General features: G+C 39.6%; 1 protein-coding gene across 1 annotated transcript in view; it reads right to left on the bottom strand.

The window, feature by feature from the left end:
- Window positions 1-6,175: 6,175 nt before the first annotated feature.
- The window catches only part of pkp2 (plakophilin 2), a 34,535-nt gene continuing 16,347 nt past the window's right edge, over window positions 6,176-24,363 (bottom strand). Inside the window, 8 exon segments of the mRNA XM_034163516.1 lie at window positions 6,176-6,500; window positions 7,829-7,916; window positions 10,229-10,415; window positions 12,253-12,370; window positions 12,372-12,407; window positions 12,482-12,658; window positions 15,632-15,793; window positions 15,907-16,024. Of these exon segments, the coding sequence (XP_034019407.1) occupies window positions 6,438-6,500; window positions 7,829-7,916; window positions 10,229-10,415; window positions 12,253-12,370; window positions 12,372-12,407; window positions 12,482-12,658; window positions 15,632-15,793; window positions 15,907-16,024 (949 nt within the window). The 3' untranslated portion in view covers window positions 6,176-6,437.

Raw genomic sequence — 24,363 nt, 5'->3', positions numbered from 1 at the left:
GACACGGATCAGTTTTAATGGATCTCTTTACGCTTATTTTTTGAATGAAAGTAGCTTCCAATATGACTTATTGGACTCGATGTGTTTCTACACATTAGCTTATCTTGTTCACACACATTTTTATCTCGTGGTAGTGCATTAAGCTCTTCTGTCCATGAGATAATTGATGTTCTCACAAAGGTCACGCCCTGTAATATCGACCCCGTAAAACTCCTCCAACCTGAAGGCCACCAAAACCCCGCAGAGACCTTTATTAGTCTCAAGTACGTGGAAACTTGAAATTTAACAACATAGTAATGTGTTGAAAAATGGGCATGATTTCAAATAAACCACACACATAAAAATATGTTAAGAAATCAGCGTGCTAAAAAGATGCCTTTCGTGCCAAGAAACTCAAAAGTTGGCACAAATGAAAAGACGTCATTATTACCCCAAATGTTCTCGAGTGACTATCAGTGGATTGTAATTTGCCCTGAGCGCTGACACCATTAACAATAGCTTCAGTGTAAGAAGAAGGAAAAAAGATCCTTGAGACAAACCAGCTTTCCTCGGATTCTGTCAAAGAATCCATTATTCGACTCTACAAACGTCAACGCCGTCTATTGAACGTTCCGTTTCTCACAACTCCACTCAGCGTGGTTCCTGTCCCACTCACATTCAGTAAATCTCTAACTGTGTGGAGGTACACACCAGGACATTCTGGACATTATTATGTCCATGTTGGATAGCAACTACAGTCAGATCCATAAATATTTGGACAGCGAGAAGTTTGCACATTTTTGCCCAACCATCACGACCGTGGAGCTCAAAATGAAACCACTTTGGAATTACTGACATTTTTTATATACAGTTCCTCAATTTTCCGAGGCCATAAGTAATTGGACAAATAAAATGAGCATTTTTGCGAATACAGATCGCAACTTTTACAACCAGTTTTCTTCAGGCACATCAATGGACGGATACATGGACATGTCCAAGTGTTGGACTTCACAATCATTTAGAAATTTTCTTTAAAAGATGTAAAATTTCAGCTGCAGTTTGTAAGAAAGCACATGTGAGACGTAAGCCTAGATTTCATGTTTTCTTGTATGACAACCCTTCTTTGTTCGTCAACAGTAGTTACATAATTTATTGTTTATTGATTTGTCTGTCTGTTTGTCCATTAGCAGGATTACGTCAAATCTCCTACACGGATTTTGACAAAATTTTTAGGCCATGGAAGACTCCATTCAATTTTGGAGGTGATCTGGATCTGCATTCTGAATCAAGATTTCACTTTACATAATATTTGAAGGATCACTTCAAAACTACTTCACAGATTCTCACCAAATTTGCACCACAGATAGATATTAGGGCATGGAAGACTCCACTGAATGTTGGAGGTGATCCGGATCCAGATTGGTGTACGTCAGAAATCTCAGATTGCTCTTGTTGGTGATGTAACAAACAAAAGTTGTACTGTACAGGTTCTCCAACCACAGCATGCATGGTGCATGCCACCGAGCTCCTCAGGTGACAGTGTCCCGAAGGTTTGTGAAGTAAAAATAAACTCAGTTGGACTTCTAACTCTTCCATTTTCATTCACAGTTACCACAGGTGCCTTGGTGGCTTCCCTCACTTGTGTATTTCTTGCACAGGCCTAGTTCACTCAAACATGAAGTAGTGAATAAGGATACAGATGTTGCACCATTCCCAGTTTCTCCACTCACATCCGCAGAAGCCTGTAAATCTATCAGAGTTGTCTGGGTGTCTTGGTGGCTTCCCTCACCCGTCTCCTTCCGGCATGTTCACTCAGTTTTTGAGAACCGAATACTTGACACAGATTTACTGAATTTCTTAATGAGTGATTTGAAAATCTTCAAGTGTACATCCCCTGACTTGGTTTTTAAAAAACCTGGTTGTAAAAGTGATCATTTGTATTCATAATAATGCTTGTGCTGTTTGTCCAATTACTTACGGGCTCCAAAAAATGGAGGGGCTGTGTATAGAACCATCCATACATCCTCAATGGTGATGTTTTTGTACAAGCCCTACTGGGCAAAACTACTAAACTGACTCTCCAAACACTTTATGGAGCATCTTTCTGTAGATTTCAAAATTGAATCCTGGCAGTCCAGGACATTATAACCATCGTGTGTCCAAAAGAGTGCGAGTTAGACTTCTAAATCCCTTTAGAAGAGAATTATTTCCCCCTTTATTTGAGGTGCGGGAGCAGTAATCGAGGACTGTTAATGCTACAACACCGCCCTCTGCTGGACACAATGTGCCACTTGTCAGTTTTGAAAGTGTGGCAACAAGATTCCTCACATCTGCTTTTTGTATGCATGCATGCATGCATGACCCCGGAAACCAACAGCACACGTTACAATGTCATCACATGTACGTGTACACCATGCTCGCTCCTCGTGCACGCCCTTGGATATCTTTCAAAGTGCAACTGATTTCAAATTGCAGGTGATGAGCAGCACTTTTAAAATCTAATTGGAAGCCGTGTCCTCTGGCGCGGGCTGAGGAAGGTGAGGCCTGTTGGCCCGCGGCTCCTGCAGCTGTACTGCAGTGCAGCTTGGAGCGCATCCTGTCAGCTTCCGCAAAGTTGACACTGCTTCAATACCTCAAAGTCACATTCAACTCAAATCACACAGCATCTTTCCAGTCCGGCACTCCTGTCCGTCCATCTATGTAAAAATAAAATCCACCATGTGAAGACAAATCCAGAAGGCTTTGAACATGAATTGGACCAAACATAGTGGAAGGGTTGAAGGTCAACGTTTTGGTCCAATACTTAAATATAGTGCATCTGGAAAGTATTCACAGCGCTTCACTTTTTCCACATTTTGTTGTGTTACAGCATTATTCCAAAATGGAGTAAATTTTTTTCCCCCTCAAAATTATACGCACAGTACCCCATAATGATAACATAAAAAGTTCTTTTGAAATTTCTGCAAATTTATTAAAAAAACTAAGAAATCATATGGAGAGAAATATTCACACCCTTTTGCTCAATACTTTGTTGATGCACCTTTAGCAGCTATTACAGCCACAAGTCTTCATGAATATGATGCCACAAGCTTGGTAGACCTATCTTTGGGGCAGTATTGCCCATAACTCTTTGCAGCCATTTTCAAATCTCTCCAGAGATGTTCAATCGGATTCAGGTCTGGGCTCTGACTGGGCCACTCAAGGACATACACAGAGTTGTCCTGAAGCTGATCCTTTGATATCTTGGCTGTGTGGATAGGGTCATTATCCTGCTGAAAGTCCAGTCTGAGGTCAAGAGCGCTCGAGAGAATTTTGTTTCTCATGGGCTGAGAGTTGTTCATGTGCCTTTTGGCAAACACCAGGTGGGCTGCCATGTGACTTTTACTAAGGAGTGGCTTCCATCTGGCCACTCTACCATACAGGTCTGATTGGTGAATTACTGCTTCTGGAAGATTCTCCTCTCTCCACAGAGGAATGCTGGAGCTCTGACAGAGTGACCATCGGGTTCTTTGTCAGCTCCCTGGCTAAGGTCCTTCTCCACCGATCTCTCAGTTTAGACGGGTGCTCAGCTGTAGGAAGAGTCCTGGTGGATCCAAACTTCTTCCATTTTCAGCTGATGAAGGCCACTGTACTCATTGGGACCTTCAAAGCAGCAGAAATGTTTCTGTACTCTTCCCCAGATTTGTGCCTCGAGACAATCCTGCCTCAGAGGTCTACAGACAGTTCCTTTGACTTCATGCTTTGTTTGTGCTCTGACCTGCACTGTCAACTGTAAGACCATATATGTAGACAGGTGTGTGTCTTTCAAATCATGTCCAATCAACTGAATTTACCCCAGGTGGACTCCAATTAAGCTGTAGAAACATCTCAAGGATGATCAGTGGAAACAGCCTGAGCTCAATTTTGAGCTTCGTAGCAAAGGCTGTGAATACTTATATATACATATATATATTTGATATCTTTGTTTTATTATTATTATTGTTATAAATCAATTTGCAAAAAAAAAAAAAAAATTCACATTGTCATTATGGGGTATTGTGTGTAGAATTTTGAGAAAAAAATTATTTCATCCATTTTGGAATAAGGCTGTAACATAAAATGTGGAAAAAGTGAAGCATTGCGAATACTCCAGATACACAGGATAGAACGCTGACTCAGAAAAGTGCAAAGAACAGCCATTCAATTAAAATTCAAAGTCAAAATCTCGGGCAAGATGTGTTGACTGAGCTCCCCCATCTGGTGGTGCACACTGAGCGGTAAGCAGGATTACCTATTTTTACATAGCGTTTGATGCCAAGTTTACACAATAAATGTATTTGGCAGGTCCGGGTACTGACTTGAGTTGTGGATCTTGGTGTTGCTGCCAGTACGACAGTAATTTGTAAACTCTGGACAATCCCCCCTCCCAAGATGGCGGATGAAAATATCGCAGAAAGGAGCTTGACACTCCTAGCCATGTTTTCCCGAGGAGATGCATGGAGACACATTTAGATCAGATGTCAGAAATACAGACTCGGGTCCTGGTGCTTCCTCTCTTACTGTATAGTTTTGAGGCTTGAACACTAATCTGACTGGCAGGTGGGGATCCCGCCTCTTATTCAATGGAAAGTGGGATAGGCTCCACCCACCGTGACTCTTAGCTGGACTAACCAGGCTTTGAAAATGAACGGATCCTATAAGTCTCCATAGTGTACACACATTGTCAATATCAAGTTTATCAACAAGCATTTTGGTGTAATGGGTGTTAAAAAAAAAAGTCACACTCCCTAATATGTAAATAAATGCACTAAACAATCTTCAAATCCAATCAGGTCATCTGCTCCCCAGGAAGTACCTATAGTGTAAGTATCAAGTGCCCACAAACTGTTGCTGTGGAGTTACCATGTTCAGAAAAAAAATGTGTCCATAAGGATACAGGCGTCACAAGATGTTATCTCAGTATGTAGACTGTAATGACCATCCAGCTTTCGAGTGACCGTTTGTCTACCATTTTCTGAACAAATGCACAAACACATTACAATAAAGATTTAAGTTTTATTTTTCTGGCTACAATTCAAATCGAAATGGCAAAAGACCAGCTTGTTTTTGAGGTGTTATACTAAGAAATTATTATATATATATATATATATATATATATATATATATATATATATATATATATGCACACACACACACACACGATATGTTGACAGACTAAAGTTGGTCAGATTCCTTCCACGTGCCAGATTTGTCGGATTATGATTTTCTGTATTAATGCATTATTTGTAGTGCTTTAAAACTCAACTACTGTCAAAATATTCAGATTTGAATATCAGTGCCAGTATATGTGTGTGTTGGGGGGGGGGGGGGGGGGGTTTACAAATATACAAAAAAATGGGATAGTTTGAGATTTTTTTAAACTCACACTTATGAAGTTTTTCCTGATAAATTTGTTTATTCTTACAATTTTATGACTACAATCTCAGTGAATAGCAGAGGGGTTTTTTTTCTTGTAAATTCTTTTTTTTTTTACTTTTATCTTTATCCTTTTTTCTCGCAATTTTATTTATTTTTTTTTTTTTTTGAGGGGCATCCTGTAAAATAATGATTATATAATCTCATTGAATGTCAGAGACGTTTTCTCTGAAATGTATCCACTTAAATTTGGAAATCCGCAACAGACTGGTGTCCTGTCCAGGGTGTGGCCTGCCTTTTTCCCATTGTCCGATGGGATAGGCTCCAGATCCCCTGTGACCCTTAAATGAAAAAGTAGCTATAGAAAAGGAATAGATGAATCATATTTGGAAATTCTTAATTTTTCCTCACAAGAGGTGAACACAGTTCTTTCTGTTCACCATCTGCACCGCCAACATCACAGAGACCGATAGAATCACATTTGCCCCTGCAGTGGTCATCCTGGAGATGCAAGATTCAGACTACAAACCACAGATTGCACCACGTCAACTCCCACAGAGAGGCAAAGGATGCCCGCAAAGACATTAGCCTGCTCACAGAGGTGCAAAAAGAGAGTCATCGAGGTCAGATCATGGTTGAAAAAAAGAAGTACAAGTTGCAAGCACAGTAGATTGTGATTCCCAAATTATGGAATACACACACACACACACACACACACACACACACACACACACACACACACACACACACACACACACACTTAAAATTCACAGCTGTTGTAAATCCTCGTTAAAACTGGACGTCACATGCATTTTTTTTTTAAATCACTCACTTCCTACATTTATTTTCACATAAAGTCACAAATTTTCAGTATAAATTATAACACACGACATGCTTGTCCTATAGCTTAACTAACACTCATGTCTGTCCTCATTAAAGCCGCTGTGCTGGACCCTCTTTATTCTGTCTGGTGCCGTGACCAAGGTTATCCAACAGTGCATTGAGACATTTGGGACCTCAAGTGCTGCAACATTATTTCCTCATTTTGGATCTCGGCTGCCGTCTCATCCCAAGTTCACCGCTCTCGTTGTCCGTGCATTGATGAAGCTGGTTTTCCTGTAACCGCACTGTGGAGAAATAAAAGAAATGGCATGTTTACAGACACAATGAAACTTGAGCTTTGACATATTATCACTAATCCAGTATTCAACTCTGCAGTTATGAAGTTATTTTACTAGTTTGGGATTCCAACAACCGATGGACTCATGTTGTTATTGTCGTGTTTCCAATGCTATGAGCCAGCAGACCGTGTCCAAGCTCCGTCAAATAATATGCCGTCTACCGCACATCTGTTTGCCCAGCTTGCTTATTTTTGGAATTTAACAGTGCTTAGTTGCACACCACAAGCTGACTGCATCCTGGTTAATCCACTGCTCACTTTTCCATGTTGCTGCACTGTAAAAAGCGTCCCTCTCAAAATAATCCAAATAAACCAAAATCTAGCCAAATTGTCTTTTATTAAGCAAAAAAAAAAGAAAAAAAGAAAAAAAAAAATCTGCCAATGGGGTAAGAAAAATTTACTTATTTAGAATTCTCAAAACTAGCAATTTAACAGTCCTTAGTTGCACACCACAAGCTGAGTGCATCCTGCGTAAATCCACTGCTCACTTTTCCATGTTGCTGCACTGTAAAAAGTGTCCCTCTCAAAATAATCCAAATAAACCACAATGTAGCCAAATTCTCTTGTATTAAGCAAAAAACAAAACAAAACTGCCAATGGGGTAAGAAAAAATTACTTGGTTAGAATTCTCAAAACTAGGAATTTAACAGTCCTTAGTTGCACACCACAAACTGAGTGCATCTTGCGTAAATCCACTGCTCATTTCCATGTTGCTGCACTGTAAAAACTGTCGCTCTCAAAATAATCCAAATAAACAAAAATCTAGCCAAATTGTCTTGTATTAAGCAAAAAAAAAAAAAAACTGCCAGTGGGGTAAGAAAAATTTACTTGGTTAGAATTCTCAAAACTAGCAAAATGTCTAGGCACTGAATAATGGAAATGTGCTTTAAACTAGATAGAAATCTTATTTTAAGATTAGCCTCTGTCTTAAAATAAGGAAAACAATCTTGTTCCTTTGCTTGGATGATTTGAAATCCATTGCCTTTCCCTGTTATTGGTTAAATAAAGCTTGATATCAGCTGGAAAAACGTAAGAAAAAGTGAGATACATTTTCCCAAAATAAGACATTTTTTTCTTATGTAAAAATGACTGACAAGATTATTTTTCTATTTAGACAAAAATTTTCTTTAAACTTTTTTTACTATCTTAGATATCAGTTTTTGCAGTGTTAAGCTTTGTTAAGTAGTAGCACAGCCTGTGGTGTGCACATGTGCTACACAGAGACACGTTAAGCTCCACATACAGAAAAAAATGTGCGACACAGCGAAAACTCACCTTCCGGAAGGCTCCATGCAGGTCGGTGTGTTTCCACATGGTGTGGAGCAGGAGGCATGCTGCCTGACTGGCTCTGGTTGGTCCATAACTAGGAAATGTAAACACCAGATTATTCTTTCTCACTCCTTATAAACAGTCATAAAAAAACTACTGTGTGTTCCTAGGGTGAATAAGTCATCAGTGGGTCAAAGAGCCTTCTTTTATAGTGCACCGCTCTATGGAACAGTCTCCCTACGACCGTGAGGCACTCAGATTCCATGGACATTTTTAAGTCAAGACTAAAAACATATTTTTAATTCCTTTCTTATGAATAGTTTTTTAATCTGTTTTATTATTTTGTTTTTTTAATTGTACAATTGAATCTTTTAATTTACTCACTTATTTTAAATTTGATTTTGAACCGTTTTGTGTGAGGCGCCTTGAGGCAACTTTTGTTGTAATTTGGCGTGTTATAAATTGATTAAATTAAGTTAATTAATAAATTAGTAAAATCCATTAAAAGTAATTATCCGATCACAGACACTGCAGCTTGTAACTCCTTCAGAGCAGTCATGTGATGCCTTCGAATACGCAAGCTAGCGTACTGTACATTGGGGTACATCAATTCATAGGGTATCTGAATACTCAGTATGCATTCAATCATAGTCGAATGGTACGCAGATGAGTAACTACCTCTATAGTGTGTAAAAGGACTCACAACGCTATTCCATGTGGCAGCTGGAGACTGGCCACTAAAGAAGAAGAATTTCCCAGGAAAATTCAAAGAACATAGTAGAACGACATGAAAGCAACAGTGGTGTCCAAGTTACTGTGATAGTTTTAAAACGTTGACCCTTGCAAAACAGAAATGTTTGCCACTAAGATATGGTAAGATAATAGCGGCGTACTTTGCTAACGGTTGGGTAGTATGTACTTAGCAAAGTTAAGTACTAAGATGCAGTGATGGTCTTCTTTGTGTAAAGTCAGTTTGCTTTCTGCAGGTTTGTCATTCTTTCTACACCCCTTATCGATTTAAATGAAGATGTTCTCTGTTCCTACGTAGATCTTGAATCTTGAGCAAGTCCTGTATAAAAATGATCTCAAGACTCTACAACACCACAACCCATTACGACATCAAAGAGACTTAATCATGATTGACCAATACCTGGTCTGGAACCCCAACTTGACAGGCATATCCAAGAGTGCAGCAGGATAAAGCAAGACAGCAGGTCAACAGCAAGAGTATTTTTAAAACTTCCACAATAGTTCACAATGGTTTTAAGCAGCTTTGGCAACATCTTGTACCATCATGACTCACCAGGACACCATCACAACCGTCAAATCATGGTGGGTTCTTGGGTTCTAGGGATAGTCTTTGAGATGTCTTGGTGAGTTTTGTGCACTCTTGACAAAGCTACAAGATGCCACCAAAACTGTTTCAATCGGGTGTAAACTTGGATCAAACCTTTACAGATCCCCTTGAAGAAGTTGTCCTGCAGTCTTGCAGCCGTCTTCAAGGTCAACCACGACGGAGCCTTGAGAGAATCGCAACAGTGCCTCATGCAAACTTAGAGTCTTGCTGGTGTTGCACTAAATCATGGTGTTTCTTGTTCATGAGGTCAGAGAGACATCTTACAGGATGTGGTCAAGATTCACCACAAAAAAATTTGACAGTTGCGGTCAAAGTTGTGGACGTGGGAATGGGGCTTGAACACTTTCAATTAACTTGATCGCTGTAAAAACGGACATCTAAAAAAAAAACAAAAAAAAAAAAACACTTTTTTTTTTAAGAAAATTTGACTTAATTTTTGTCTAAATACAAAAATAATCTTGTCAAGCATTTTTTTTTCTTACGTAAGAAAAAATGTCTTATTTTGGGAAAATGTCTCACATTTTCTTTAGTTTTTCCAGCCAATATCAAGCTGTATTTAACCAGTAACAAGGAAAGACAATGGATTTCAAATCACCCAAGCAAAGGAACAAGATTGTTTTCCTTATTTTAAGACAGAGACCAATCTTAAAATAAGAATTCTGTCTGTCTGTATTTTTAAGGCACATTTGGATTAAGAGCCTAGACATTTTGCTAGTTTTGAGAATTCATTTTTCTTACCCATTGGCAGATTTTTTTTTTTTTTTTTGCTTAACACAAGGCAATTTGGATAGATTTTGGATTATTTGGCTTATTTTGAGAGGGACAGTTTTTGCAGCGATCTCTTTTGTCTGACGACTTTGCAAATGAAATAACAAGGAAATAAATAACACACCTGGATAAGAAACAGCTCAACAGTCAACTGTTTAATAGCCGTGGTTCTTTAAAATGGGGGGAATTCTCTTCAAAGGAAAGAAGACAGAAACTGAATTTCACTCATTTCAGTCACGTGGACCAGCAGTCTCTTCTCAGGGTTAATGATGAGGACTAACCCGCTGTCCAATTTGCTGATGCTGATGACCTTTGGGAGGGCGCCGTGGTTGACGATGGCTCTGACGTTCTGCGTGTCGGTCTGGCTGAGGTTGACGAGGATGTTGCACAAAGACACGGTCGCCTCCGTGGGCAGCTCGGTGTCATCACTGGGTATCATCTCCACCACCTCCGGCAACACCTGCTTGACTTAAGAGTGACGGTGAAAAATGTGATCAACAAAGAGCAAGAGGCAACTCGAGTGCAAGTTACAGCGGTGGACTGATCCAAATGGAAACAAAAATTATGTCTGCGAGGTGCGACAAGTTGAACTAAGGTATTACATGTTGGAACTCGACCAGAATAACCAACACATGCAGGCAGTTTGGTACCGAATATGAAGAACCCCATCGTGGGCGAAATACGAAGCCTAGTTAACGGGTTAACCAGGTCGGTTAAACCTAAAGCCACAGTTTTCAGAAACATAAATGTACTTTTGAGCCTGGCTAGATCCCAGTGGTAACTTAAGTAGCAAACATAACCTTTAATTCAAGCAACCAGATCAACCAGATCTAGACTTGAGTCTCCTTTGTGCCTTCTTGCAACTGATGGACAAAATTCAAGAAAATTCTTTGTTCCACTTCACCGTGAAGCTGTGACGCAACAGACAAAAGCTGCACTGTGCACAGTTTCTCCAGTCACACCCACTAAAGCCTATAACTCTTTCATAATGGTCGTGGGTGTCTTGGTGGCTTCCCTCACTCCTTGTACGGCCAGCTTTTGTGAACGGCGTCCTCCGGACAAACTTATGTTTGCACCTCTGTTTCTGAACAGCCTGGAGCCCACAATTTATAATAATATTTTACAATAATTATAATTTTTTTTACAGGATTCATATCCTGATAGGCAAGAATTTATTCAATTTTCAAGGTCATAGGTCAAAGTGAGGAAAAAGCTTGGAAAAATCTCTATCTTTAGCATTGAACAAATTTTCAAAAATTTATAACTGTCAAAAAAGGTCACATTTCTTTCTTATTTCACAGTGTAATGTAGGATGATATCAAATAAAAGTTTCATCCAGATCTGATCCAAATTACAGATTTTTAGGCCATTTAACAATGAAAACCCAATTTAACGTATATTTTACATTATATCTTAACGTAAGATCTTAATGTATGCCCCAATCACTGTCATATTTGAAAGTGGGGTGCAGACTGGCGCTCACTATCACCTGACAAAGTTTGATCAGGATCTGATCCAGATTATAGATTTTTAGGTCATTTAACGCTGAAAACCCAATTTAATGTATATTTTACATTATATCTTAATCAAATGTGCCCCAATCACTGTCATATTTGAAAGTGAGGTGCAGACTGGCAGTTACTACTGACTGACAAAGTTTGATCTGGATCTGATCCAGATTGGGGATTTTTTTTGGATTTAATGTTAAGAAGCCCATTTGGTGTTCATTTTGCATTATATCTCAATCAAACGTGCCTCAATCATTCTGTCATTTTTCTGTTATGGATTTACCTGCACAACCAAAATTGGATGGAGGTTCCAATTTTATGCCTGTTTGTCTGTCTTCCGGAAACCAAGTGCCAAAAAGCAATGAGAAATTGTGCATAGCAAAGAGAACCAATGTCCTGTGAAAATTGTCTGAAAAAGAATTCAGAAACAAAAAAGCTGTGTGTTGACCACGACAACACCACAAAAAAAATCCCTTCGATTCAAGTGCATGAACAAAATACATACTCCGGATATTTGATCACATCTTATTTAGCATATGAAAAGCCTCTTCTGACAGGACTTTGACCTTGAAATTTTTTTCCACTTGAGGTAAAATTTAATTGGAAAGTAGTTATGGTCTAGTTTTTAGACTGTCCAATTACTTGTGGCCTCTGAAACTAGGGGGACTACATTGAACTTGAGATCTTGCCACCCCTTCATCCGCACTTGTTGCTTGCGCGTGTTATACATCACTAGTAGAAAATCTTATGTAATGAAGAGATCAAAACGTCAGCATCTCTCATATTTAATGGTTTACCAATGTCAGGGTGCAGGGTCCTGTAGCGCGACAGGTTTTTTATGAGCGACACGGCGGTAATCTTCACATCCCGCTCACCCTCCTGCAGCATCTTCCTGATGTGATGAAGGCCGTTTTCCCCGCTGAACAATGGTGTGGGCGATGGCTTCGGTCACCTGTTGGACCACAGAGGATTTCACGCCACTCAAAGGTGAGAGCTGCTCCAGTCGCGGTGAATTTGGTGTCTTACCACTCCATGTCCGGCGGTGATGTTCTGTAGGGCCCCCATGGCGGCTTCCTGGGTGTGGTGGCGCACGCTGCGGGCCATCAGCGACAGGTACATTCGTATCGTGATGGCGCTCCACAGCCACTCTATGCCACGGGGGTTGGCCTTCTCCTCCAGCAGGGGGCACTGTTGCTCCAGGTGCTAGGAGGAAACAGCAGCTTCTTTTACTTCACACTGCCAGCTACTGTTCTAGTCATTTTTGACTTTTTTGTTCTTTTCTGATGGATTTTTGAATTTCACATCACCAAATATTGTAGCATCAACATTCTGTACATTCACTAAAAAACAGGAGAAAGCCAAGAGATAAATCAGAATTGTTTTTGATATTCTTATGTCCACCAAGCACGTAATCCAATCACCGGCGTTTATTTATTTGTATGTCTTTTAGCAGGATTACGTCACAAATACTGCATGGATTTTGACAATTTTCAACACAGATACATATTAGGCTATGGAAGACTCCATTAAATTTGGGAGGTGATCTGGATCCAGATCCGGATTCTGGATCAAGATCTCACGTTATATAGGCTTTGAAGGATTACTTCAAAACTACACTCAACAAAAATATAAACGCAACACTTTTGGTTTTGCTCCCATTTTGTATGAGATGAACTCAAAGATCTAAAACTTTTTCCACATACACAATATCACCATTTCCCTCAAATATTGTTCACAAACCAGTCTAAATCTGTGATAGTGAGCACTTCTCCTTTGCTGAGATAATCCATCCCACCTCACAGGTGTGCCATATCAAGATGCTGATTAGACACCATGATTAGTGCACAGGTGTGCCTTAGACTGCCCACAATAAAAGGCCACTCTGAAAGGTGCAGTTTTGTTTTATTGGGGGGGATACCAGTCAGTATCTGGTGTGACCACCATTTGCCTCATGCAGTGCAACACATCTCCTTTGCATAGAGTTGATCAGGTTGTCAATTGTGGCCTGTGGAATGTTGGTCCACTCCTCTTCAATGGCTGTGTGAAGTTGCTGGATATTGGCAGGAACTGGTACACGCTGTCGTATACGCCGGTCCAGAGCATCCCAAACATGCTCAATAGGTGACATGTCCGGTGAGTATGCCGGCCATGCAAGAACTGGGACATTTTCAGCCTCCAAGAATTGTGTACAGATCCTTGCAACATGGGGCCGTGCATTATCCTGCTGCAACATGAGGTGATGTTCTTGGATGTATGGCACAACAATGGGCCTCAGGATCTCGTCACGGTATCTCTGTGCATTCAAAATGCCATCAATAAAATGCACCTGTGTTCTTCGTCCATTGCGCCTTGGGGCAACTGTTTGTTGTGATTTGGCGCTATATAAGAAAAAAGTTGATTGATTGATTGATAACAGACGCCTGCCCATACCATAACCCCACCGCCACCATGGGCCACTCGATCCACAACATTGACATCAGAAAACCGCTCACCCACACGACGCCACACACGCTATCTGCCATCTGCCCTGGACAGTGTGAACCGGGATTCATCCGTGAAGAGAACACCTCTCCAACGTGCCAAACGCCAGCGAATGTGAGCATTTGCCCACTCAAGTCGGTTACGACGGCGAACTGGAGTCAGGTCGAGACCCCGATGAGGACGACGAGCATGCAGATGAGCTTCCCTGAGACGGTTTCTGACAGTTTGTGCAGAAATTCTTTGGTTATGCAAACCGATTGTTTCAGCCGCTGTCCGAGTAGCTGGTCTCAGACGATCTTGGAGGTGACCATGCTGGATGTGGAGGTCCTGGGCTGGTGTGGTTACACGTGGTCTGCGGTTGTGAGGCTGGTTGGATGTACTGCCAAATTCTCTGAAACGCCTTTGGAGACGGCTTATGGTAGAGAAATGAACATTCAATACACAAGCAACAGCTCTGGTTGACATTCTTGCTGTCAGCATGCCAATTGCACGCTCCCTCAAATCTTGCGACATCTGTGGCATTGTGCTGTGTGATAAAACTGCACCTTTCAGAGTGGCCTTTTATTGTGGGCAGTCTAAGGCACACCTGTGCACTAATCATGGTGTCTAATCAGCATCTTGATATGGCACACCTGTGAGGTGGGATGGATTATCTCAGCAAAGGAGAAGTGCTCACTATCACAGATTTAGACTGGTTTGTAAACAGTATTTGAGGGAAATGGTGATATTGTGTATGTGGAAAAAGTTTTAGATCTGAGTTCATCTCATACAAAATGGGAGCAAAACCAAAAGTGTTGCATTTATATTTTTGTTGAGTGTACTTCACAGATTCTCACCAAATTTGCACCACAGATATAAATTAGGCCACGGAAGACTCCATTAATTTTGGAAGGTGATCTGGATCCAGATCCGGATTATGGATCAAGTTTCACTTTATATAGGCTTTGAAGGATTACTATTAGCAGGATTACATCAAAACTACTGCATGAATTTTGACAACATTTTCAACACAGATACATATTAGGCCATGGAAGAATCCTTTAAATTTGGAAGGTGATCTGGATCCGGATCAAGATTTCACTTTATATATGCTGTGAAGGATCACTTCAAAACTACTTCACAGATTCTCACCAAATTTGCACCACAGATACATATTAGGCTATGGAAGACTCCATTAAATTTGGAAGGTGATCTGGATCCGGATTATGGATCAAGTTCCACTTTATATTCGGCTTTGAAGGATTACTATTAGCAGGATTACATCAAAACTACTGCACGGATTTTGACAAAATTTTCAACACAGATACATATTAGTCCATGGAAGAATCCATTAAATTTGGGAGGTGATCTAGATCCAGATCAAGATTTCACTTTATATAGGATTTGAAGGATTACTTCAAAATTACTTCATTGATTCTCATCAAATTTTCACCACAGATAGATATTAGAGCATGGAAGACTCTATTGAATTTTGGAGGTGATTCGGATCCAGATCTGATGTCAAAAATCTATGATAGCGCTTGTTTTGAGCGCAATTTGTTTCTTTTCCTCTCTGCAAATCACACAAAAGAGCAAGGTTGCTGCAGCCACACTTAAGCCATTTTTGATGACGATCGCTCTCAAATCCTGGACCTCGAGAACGTCTTGTGTAGTGTCAAGGTGGATAAATGTCAGGGCGGAGGTGGGGTGGAGTACCTCTGTGATCTTGGCGCTGCGATAAGTGAAACAGCCCAGAGACTTTGGCTTTGGAGCCAAATTAAGCTGAGATTCTCCAAAATCCTTGAAGTATTTCTTGGGGAGCTCTGCCTCGATTTGGTAGGACAGGTTGTGCAGGATACACACGCAGTTTTCCGCCGACTACAGAGGAGACACATGAAATGTGAAATTCTGCACCACATGGCGTGCTGTATACACACACACACACACACACACACACACACACGGACATGAAGTCACACACTTGCTCTCACCTTGTCGTCTGCTTTATAGTCGGCGATGGTTCCTCGGACGTAGTAGACCAGCGAGTCGATAAGATTCTCACAATCTCTCATTGCTCTCCGACCGTCTGGACCAGCAGAGCTTAAATTTCTGGAAACGAGACCAAAACACTCGAGCTGAAGGCACATTTGTGTGTTTGACTCAGATATGTGCAATACAGCTTTTTTAAATTGCAAATTAATTATATTTGTCAATGAAGTGTTTGCAAATCACAACCACAGTTATCAATATGTCATCATATCTGTGACAGTAAACACACATAATGTGAACATGAAAATTCTTATTAGCGTTCTTCAAGTGTGGCTGTTGAAATGTAGACAAATTCGGGGCCTAATTAACACTTCTGTATGTATTCCTATTTCTTACTACAATACACACACACTGAATATGAATAATAATTTTATCTATATTAATATACAACTATATGCACTAATCTACCCTGAAATCAGAAGCACAACAGTGTAAGTGTGCATCATATTGTTCAAACATTGTATTCAGAAGAATACTTTTGTAAACAAGTATGGCAGCAATATTATTATTTCTTAATTGTTTAAATTTGCATATATAACATCATAACGTAGATTTTACTTCACAATATAAATGTATGGTATATGTAATTATATTATTTTCTAATACTGAAAATTAGAATAGACAGAACTTTATTGATCCCTTGGAAAGACTCCCTCAGGGAAATTGAGGTTCCAGCAGCATTGTATAGTAGCACACAGGGTAAGAAGCACACAGTATCAAAAGTGGAAAAAAGAAAAACAGTTTGCAAATAGTAATATCAATACAAATACACAATATAAATACTAGCCATACCGATCAATAATGTAAATGTAAAATAAAAATCGTCTAATAAATAAATATATAATATTCTACAATAAAAAATAATTTCTATTAAGTAAATGTATATAATTGAAACAACTGAAAATAGTTTATATTACGTATTAAAAATTCTTCAAAGTCTAAGCTGAAAATTGTCCATGTGAGAAAATGTCACAGGTGTCACTCTTAGAACAAAAAGAGCTTCTTCTTTTTTTAACTCCATATCATACAGGTTTGGAACTCAACACAGAAGAAGCTGTGCATGCAAATTCAGCCAAAATTTTAGGGTTCAGCCATTTAGAGGATGACAAACAAGAAGACATAATGATTGTAAATAGCTACCATGTCCAAATACGACAAACATGAAAGTGGTTGAAAAGTATGTGGTGTTTACACATAATGGCATGCCATGAATGCCACAAAGTATACATTCTTGGCCGTTGATCATGAATGTGATGATTTGGGGCAGAGGCGTGAAGTGTCCTCAGGAACTGCTGGAACCTTTTACCACGCGTTACGATTAATGGCACGTGTTGCTGGAGAATTATCAGGAAGCATTATGCACGGACAAGTATAATGTTCCGCGTTGTTGTGCACTATCGCGTGTAACAGCGTATCGTTGAGTTCTGTCACGTTGTGAATGAGGCCAATTGTCTCCACACACACCCCCATATTCAGATTGCTTCAGTTTGCTCCTCAAAATCCACAACAGAAGAATTTTGTGACTACATGCTTAGTTAGGCTCTGTGCCATGGAGTGGCACAGAGAGGAGGAGGAGATAGACAGAGCCAGATGTGTGGCTTCACGCAGCTCTCGTCTCACTCGTTTTCCCAAATATCAGTCACATGTAACAGGTGGAACACCTGCAGGAGCGCGCTGAGGAGCACTGGAACAAAACTTTTAGCCGACTTGGTGTCACTGTCCTTCTTCAGCATACTGCAGCAATGAAACTGAATGCTGTGCAGCAGGGTTTAATTGTGCGCACGTCAGAGAAGAACACTGTCATGCTCTATTAAGGATCATCACTAATCACGATGGATCAACACGCTCAGTTGCAACCTCCACAACATGAGGCAAAATGAGGGTGGTGTGTGACATTCGTGGAAGATTCTTTGACATCCAAAAACATGCTCCATGGAAATCACGAATATGATGCAACAACACGCACTATTAAGAAACTTATTCAGATGCGTTAAGTCACGTTAAGAATGTCAGCAATGGACTTCCGGTTATGGCGTCTTGGTAGATAGTCGCATGTGAGAGTGCTCGCACCTGAATCCTTGATATAAATATTTTATTTCTCTCCTGACCGGACAACACTATCAGGTAGTCTTACACTGCCTTTTTACCCATTCAATATGCCTCCGAAAGTTGCTAAATCTGGACAGCAACCTGCAAGAACAACCCCAACAAGCACCGAAGCTAGCACTGCTACAACTACTGCTAGCACGACGGAGCCGCCTCAACTCGCCCACTTTGAATAAACGAGTCATGGAACAACCAACACTGAAATTCTTGACGCTATTCACCAACTACGGACCAACATAGAAAAACAATCTACCGCCACACTGGAAGCAATCCGAAGCATAAAAGTGGATCGGCAAGCGCATTCACGAAGGATTGATAAGGCAGAAGAGCGGATATCGAAAGCCGAAGATGATGTGAACTCTGTGAAGGGAAAAGTTGCTCCAACTTGAACAAACTGTGAAAGATCTGTGCACCAAGATAACCAACTTGGAGGACAGAAGTAGACGGTCAAATCTCCGGCTGGTGGGATTACCAGAAAAATCCGAAGGAAAAGACATGTGCGGGTTCTTGGAGAAATGGCTCAAGGATACGCTCGGTGATTGTTTCTCATCGCCTCCCATTATCGAGAGGGCGCACAGGATTGGGCCAGTCAACCCAAGAGCTACAACACCAAGAGTGATGATTATGAAGTTCGTGAACTACAGAGATCGTGAGACCACCGTGGCCGCAGTCAAGAGGGCGAAAGAAGTGTTTTACGGGGAGCATCGACTCAGCTTGTTCCCTGACATATCGCCAGAGACCCGCAAGCTGCAGCGGCGCTTCGACAGAATTAAAGCCGAGCTTCGTGCATTGAACATCTGCCACGGAATTATATACCCAGCCCAGCTCATCATCACACACGACAGACGTGTTGTGTTCAGATCAAAAGAAGAAGCGGAAGAATACGTGAAGAAAGTGAAGATGGGGACTGTGGACTAAAATAATCATTTATCACTTTGGAAAAAGGGACTATAATTACAACTGAGTAAGTGACATTCTTTGCTTTGTCTCCAGTATTTTCTGACATTTGTTACTTTACACTAAATAATCTCATATATTTTTGCATTGGCGACTTGTATATTTCTGATAGGAGAGCAACGGGGGCTGGCGTGACTATCACGCTGGTCAGTGTCTGATGTTTAACGAGCACACGACACGAGTTATGTTTGCACAGTTACACGTTACCCACATTGTGGATGAAATGTTTTACATACCCGAAGTTCTTAGTTTAGAAATGTTCAAGAACACATTTCGTTTGGGGAAATGTGTGTGGGGCTGATTTAGGGAACTACACTCAAAGCGTTCAGTTACTGATGTTTCTACGTAAGTTGGTTATTGTAAAAGGGGGACGACTTTCTTTGGTTAATACAAATGCTAAAAATGAATATGTTAAGTAGCTCAACTATAGACATTTCCACGTGGAATGTACGTGGACTTAACAAAATTGTTAAACTTAAGCAAGTATTGGGCGGATTAAAACAAATAAAAAGCTCAATATGCTTCTTACAAGAAACCCATTTGCTTAATAAAGACATTAACTGGGTAAAGTCCAGATGGCCAGGTCAGGTATTTTCCTCTAGTTTTACTTCTCACTCGATACTCATCCATAAATCCATTCCTTTTCAATTAAGAGATAAATATTTAGATCCTTCCGGGAGATTCATTATACTCAGTGGCACCATCATTTCTACTTTAGTAAACTTAGTCTGTTTATATGCTCCTAATGGAGATGAACCAGCTTTCTACCAACATTTCTTTTTATCTTTGTCATCCTATAATGGTCAGTTTATCATTGGAGGTGATTTTAACTGTGTGATAAACCCTACAGTTGATAGATCTAATAGCTCGGACACCTCCCACCAACAAGCTAGAAAAACTATTGTAAAGTTCATGAGGGGCCTTAATTTAGTAGACATTCGGAGACAACTTAACCCTAATAAAAAAGAATTTTCCTGTTTTTCCAGTACCCATAAAACATACTCACGTATTGATTTCTTTTTGATATCCCCCAGCCTGGTATCTATGGTTCAGAGCTGCAACTATGAATCAATATTATTATTTGACCACACCTCAGTTGTTTTATCCATTCAAATTCCCAATTATGTTTCTAATCCTCTGCCATTCCGTTTTCAGGCTAAATGGCTTAAAACAGTAGAATTTGAGAAATTTCTCGAAGAGAAAATAACTGACTACTTTTCTTTCAACACAGACCAAACTAACACATGAATTAAATGGGAAGCATTTAAGGCCTGTATAAGGGGGGGAAATAATAAGCTACACCAGAAGTAAATCTAAATCGCATGTGAATAAATTAAAGGATATAGATAAACAGATTAAAGAATTGCAAAACCAATTATTTCACCATCACGATAACGAAAAAAAAATATAAGAAGCTTCTATTGTTAAAGTCTGAAAACAATGAACTCAGCACTGCTAAAATTGCAGCTAATTTATTATGGTTGAAGCAGTCCTATTACGACCAGGGAGAGAAGGCAGGAAAGCTCTTGGCCTGGCGACTTAAAAAAAATTCAATCCAATAGAGCCATCAACTCAATTACATTAAAAAATAGAGAAAATATTGTGGACCCAACAAGAATAAACAATGCCTTTGCTGAATATTATGAAGAGTTGTACAGCTCTGAATATCCTCAAGATGAAGATACACAAAATCAATTTCTGGATAACCTAAATTTTCCAACTCTCTCTGAGGTGATTAAAAATACTTTAGATGAAAAGCTAAATACTGAAGAACTTAAAGAAGCGCTCAGACATATGAACAGCGGCAAAGCTCCGGGCCCAGATGGCCTCTGGATAGAAATTTATAAGAAATTGCCAGATATATTGTTACCCCATTTACTTCAGATATTTAATGAGTCATATGAAAAAGGTATTCTTCCACCATCCCTGAGAATGGCAACCATTTCTGTCATCTTAAAACCAGGCAAACCTCAAACAGACATGGGGTCGTATCACCCCATATCACTGTCATGTGACACCAAAATTTTATGTAAAGCTTTGGCCCAGAGAATTGAGACCCATATCCAAAAATTAATTTGTAATGATCAAAATGGATTTGTTCATGATCGGCAAGCCTTTCACAACACTCGCAGACTTTTAAACATATTACATGAAAAACATTTAGCCATTGACCACGCCTTTCTATCGTTAGATGCTGAAAAGGTGTTTGACAGAATTGAATGGAGATACCTTTTTGAGACCCTTAAGAGATTTGGTTTTGGAGAAAAATATTTGAAATGGATTCAGTTATTATACACTGAACCAGTGGCCAAAATAATAACTAATAAGCAGATGTCAAAACCCATAAAACTTTCTCGATCAACTTGCCAGGGCTGTCCCCTAAGTCCACTGTTATTTATTTTTGCTATTGAGCCACTTGCTATGGCTATTCGCAACTCCCCCAAAATGTCAGGGATTAAAATAGGAGAAACAGATCACCGTTTGTCTTTATTTGCCGATGATATAGTTTTATTTCTCAGTGATCTGGAAAGGTCCATTTACACAGTAAGTAATATTTTACAAAATTTTGGTCATTTTTCAGGATACAAAGTTAACCAGGCAAAGAGCTCCCTGTTATTTCCGAATAAAAATAACCCACCTATTCAAACACGGTTTACGTGCACTTATGACAGCTTCACCTATTTGGGAATACAGATTACTCCCGATTTAAAGAAAATAATTGCGTTAAATTATGATCCTTTAGTACAAAAAGTTCTGGACTCATTAGATAGATGGGATGCAATGCCAATTTCCATGATAGCTCGTATCAATATTATTAAAATGTCAATTCTTCCAAAGTTTCTTTATCTTTTTCAATCTATTCCTCTACACATTACTAACTCTTGTTTTCCTCGTTAAACAAAAGTATAATTAAATTCATCTGGAATAACAAGTGCCCAAGGTTACGTCTTTCTCTTCTGTATGTACCCTACGACCGTGGAGGGCTCAGACTCCCTAACATGATGCTGTATTACTGGGCAGCTCAGCTGTGTGCCGCTACTTCTTACTTTGCCCAAAAGGATATTCCTTCATGGATGCACATTGAACAAAGCATAACAGATTTGCCATTGCAATCTTACCTTTACTCAGCCAAAACTAAACAATTGCTTAAAAACACAAATAATCCATTTGTTAGAAACAGTATATCAATTTGGCATCAGGCACATGTTGCTTTGAATGAGGTGTCTGGGCTCTCTGCTCTATCACCGATCTGGGGCAATAGGGAGTTTAAACCGGGACGTGCCGACATGGGCTTTAAAATGTGGATGAAAAAAGGTATATGTAAAGTTCAAGACCTGTACAATGATGGAGTGCTGATGTCTTTTGAACAGTTAACAACAAAATATAACTTGCCCAAGAACCATTTTTTAAAATACCTCCAGATTCGAAGTTTTGTCACCAAATTATTGAAAGGTACAACAGAGCCCCCATTATCCACTATAGAGAATATTGCTGTGAATAATAAGAACAGAGGCCTTCTCTCCAAATGTTATAATATCTTGTTGGAAGCATCAAAGGACAGCAGTAATTCATATCTGCAAGTTGGAGATCTGATATGAAAAGTGACATTACTGTTGAAGCGTGGAATAATTCCTGTTTAAGTGCCCAAAAACAAACAGTCAATACAAGATTCAGACTATTACAGTACAAGTGGTTGTTCAGAACGTATATCACTCCAGTAAAATTGAACCATTTTAACCCCAATATCCCTGATGATTGTATAAAATGTGGTAAAGAAGAAGGAACACTGTATCACTGCATGTGGCAGTGTGAAGAAATTATTATTTTCTGGCAACAAATATCTACAATAATTTCTGATATAACTGATTGTAAAATTCCCCTTGATGATAAATTGTGTATACTACAAATATATCCCACTAACTTTAAATGTGATGCAAAAAAGAGAAAACATCAACTTTAGCCTGATACAAGCAAAACTGGTAACTGCTCTGAAATGGAAAGACACTGAGAAACCTGGGGTCAAGCAATGGATGGACCTGACATCGAGCAACTTGGCTCTTGAAAAATTAACCTATGTGGCCAAAGGAAATATAGAAGACTTCAAAGATATTTGGATGCCCTTTCTACGATTTGTAAAAGACTGATATGTAGAAACTAACTTTTTTGAGTGTAGGGGAGGGGAGGGAGGGGTTATGTTTTGTTGTATTATTATTATTCATATTCTTTCTGTATATACTGTCTCTGTATACTGTTTTTGCCTATTGTAAAACTAAAAACTTCAATAAATACAATTGTGAAAAAAAAATGTCAGGAATGTGCCACGAATGATGCAAATATGACATTCCTAACGCATCCTGCCTATGTGTAAACGCAGCATTAAGCATTTTCTTTGGTTATGTCATAATAAATCCCTTTAAAATCTATGACTATCATTCATCTTTTAAATCCTAGTTCCACAGGAAGCTGAGGATGTTGTGTGGTTGGATACAGATTTTATAATTTTATGTACATATCAAGGCCGAGCACACTTTCATATAGAAGCTGTGGAAATAACTTAAAAATTCTAGGAACAGACTATGGACCACCTGTAAGGACCTTATGTCAGCTACACAACTGTACAAATTAATAGCTGAACCTTCTGGGCTGTTTTGCACCAGTAGACGTGACATTTTGGTGCAATAAAACATTCTCAGTGAAATGAATCCAACAATGAACGTTCACTCATACAAACAGGTTCTTCTGTACAACGAGGAAACTCAGCACTTTTCTCATCCAAAGGAGGGAGAAACATTACTCAAAAGGTTGGGAACATGATCAGTGGAACCTGATAGGATGAACTGACCAGGACTGAGTGCCACCACTTCTGGGAGAGAAGGCTCGCTGAATTATTCATTCTTAGGGTCAGAGTTTGTGTGTTGTGTGCTATTTTATCAACAGGTGATATCTGTCTAAATATCATGTGTGGTATCAAATGTCTGCGCCACATTTGGTCCAAATCCTACTGCAAATCAATTCCTTGGGTACTTGTATCAAATAAGAGTCTAAACTGTGCTTATTATTAATTAAATTAGTATAAAAAGCTTCATTTGCAACTGGCATAGCACCTTGATAATCCTTCTAGGTGCACCTCAAGTCTCAAAGGGCACCTTTTGCGATCGAACCTCCTTAGGACTGGTAGAGCCTCCGTAATCCAAGCCATCTACTGTCACAGTTTAATTGTTCCAAGTAAGTTCAAGAGGCCTCAAAGCGCCACCTTCATACAGTAATGTTCAGAATAATAGTAGTGCTATGTGACTAAAAAGATTAATCCAGGTTTTGAGTATATTTCTTATTGT

This window comes from Thalassophryne amazonica, chromosome 22 (assembly GCF_902500255.1).
Source record: "Thalassophryne amazonica chromosome 22, fThaAma1.1, whole genome shotgun sequence".
NCBI classification, from domain to species: Eukaryota; Metazoa; Chordata; class Actinopteri; order Batrachoidiformes; family Batrachoididae; genus Thalassophryne; species Thalassophryne amazonica.
The sequence above is the reverse complement of the archived record's forward strand: the minus strand, read 5'-3'. Positions and strand labels throughout refer to the sequence as shown.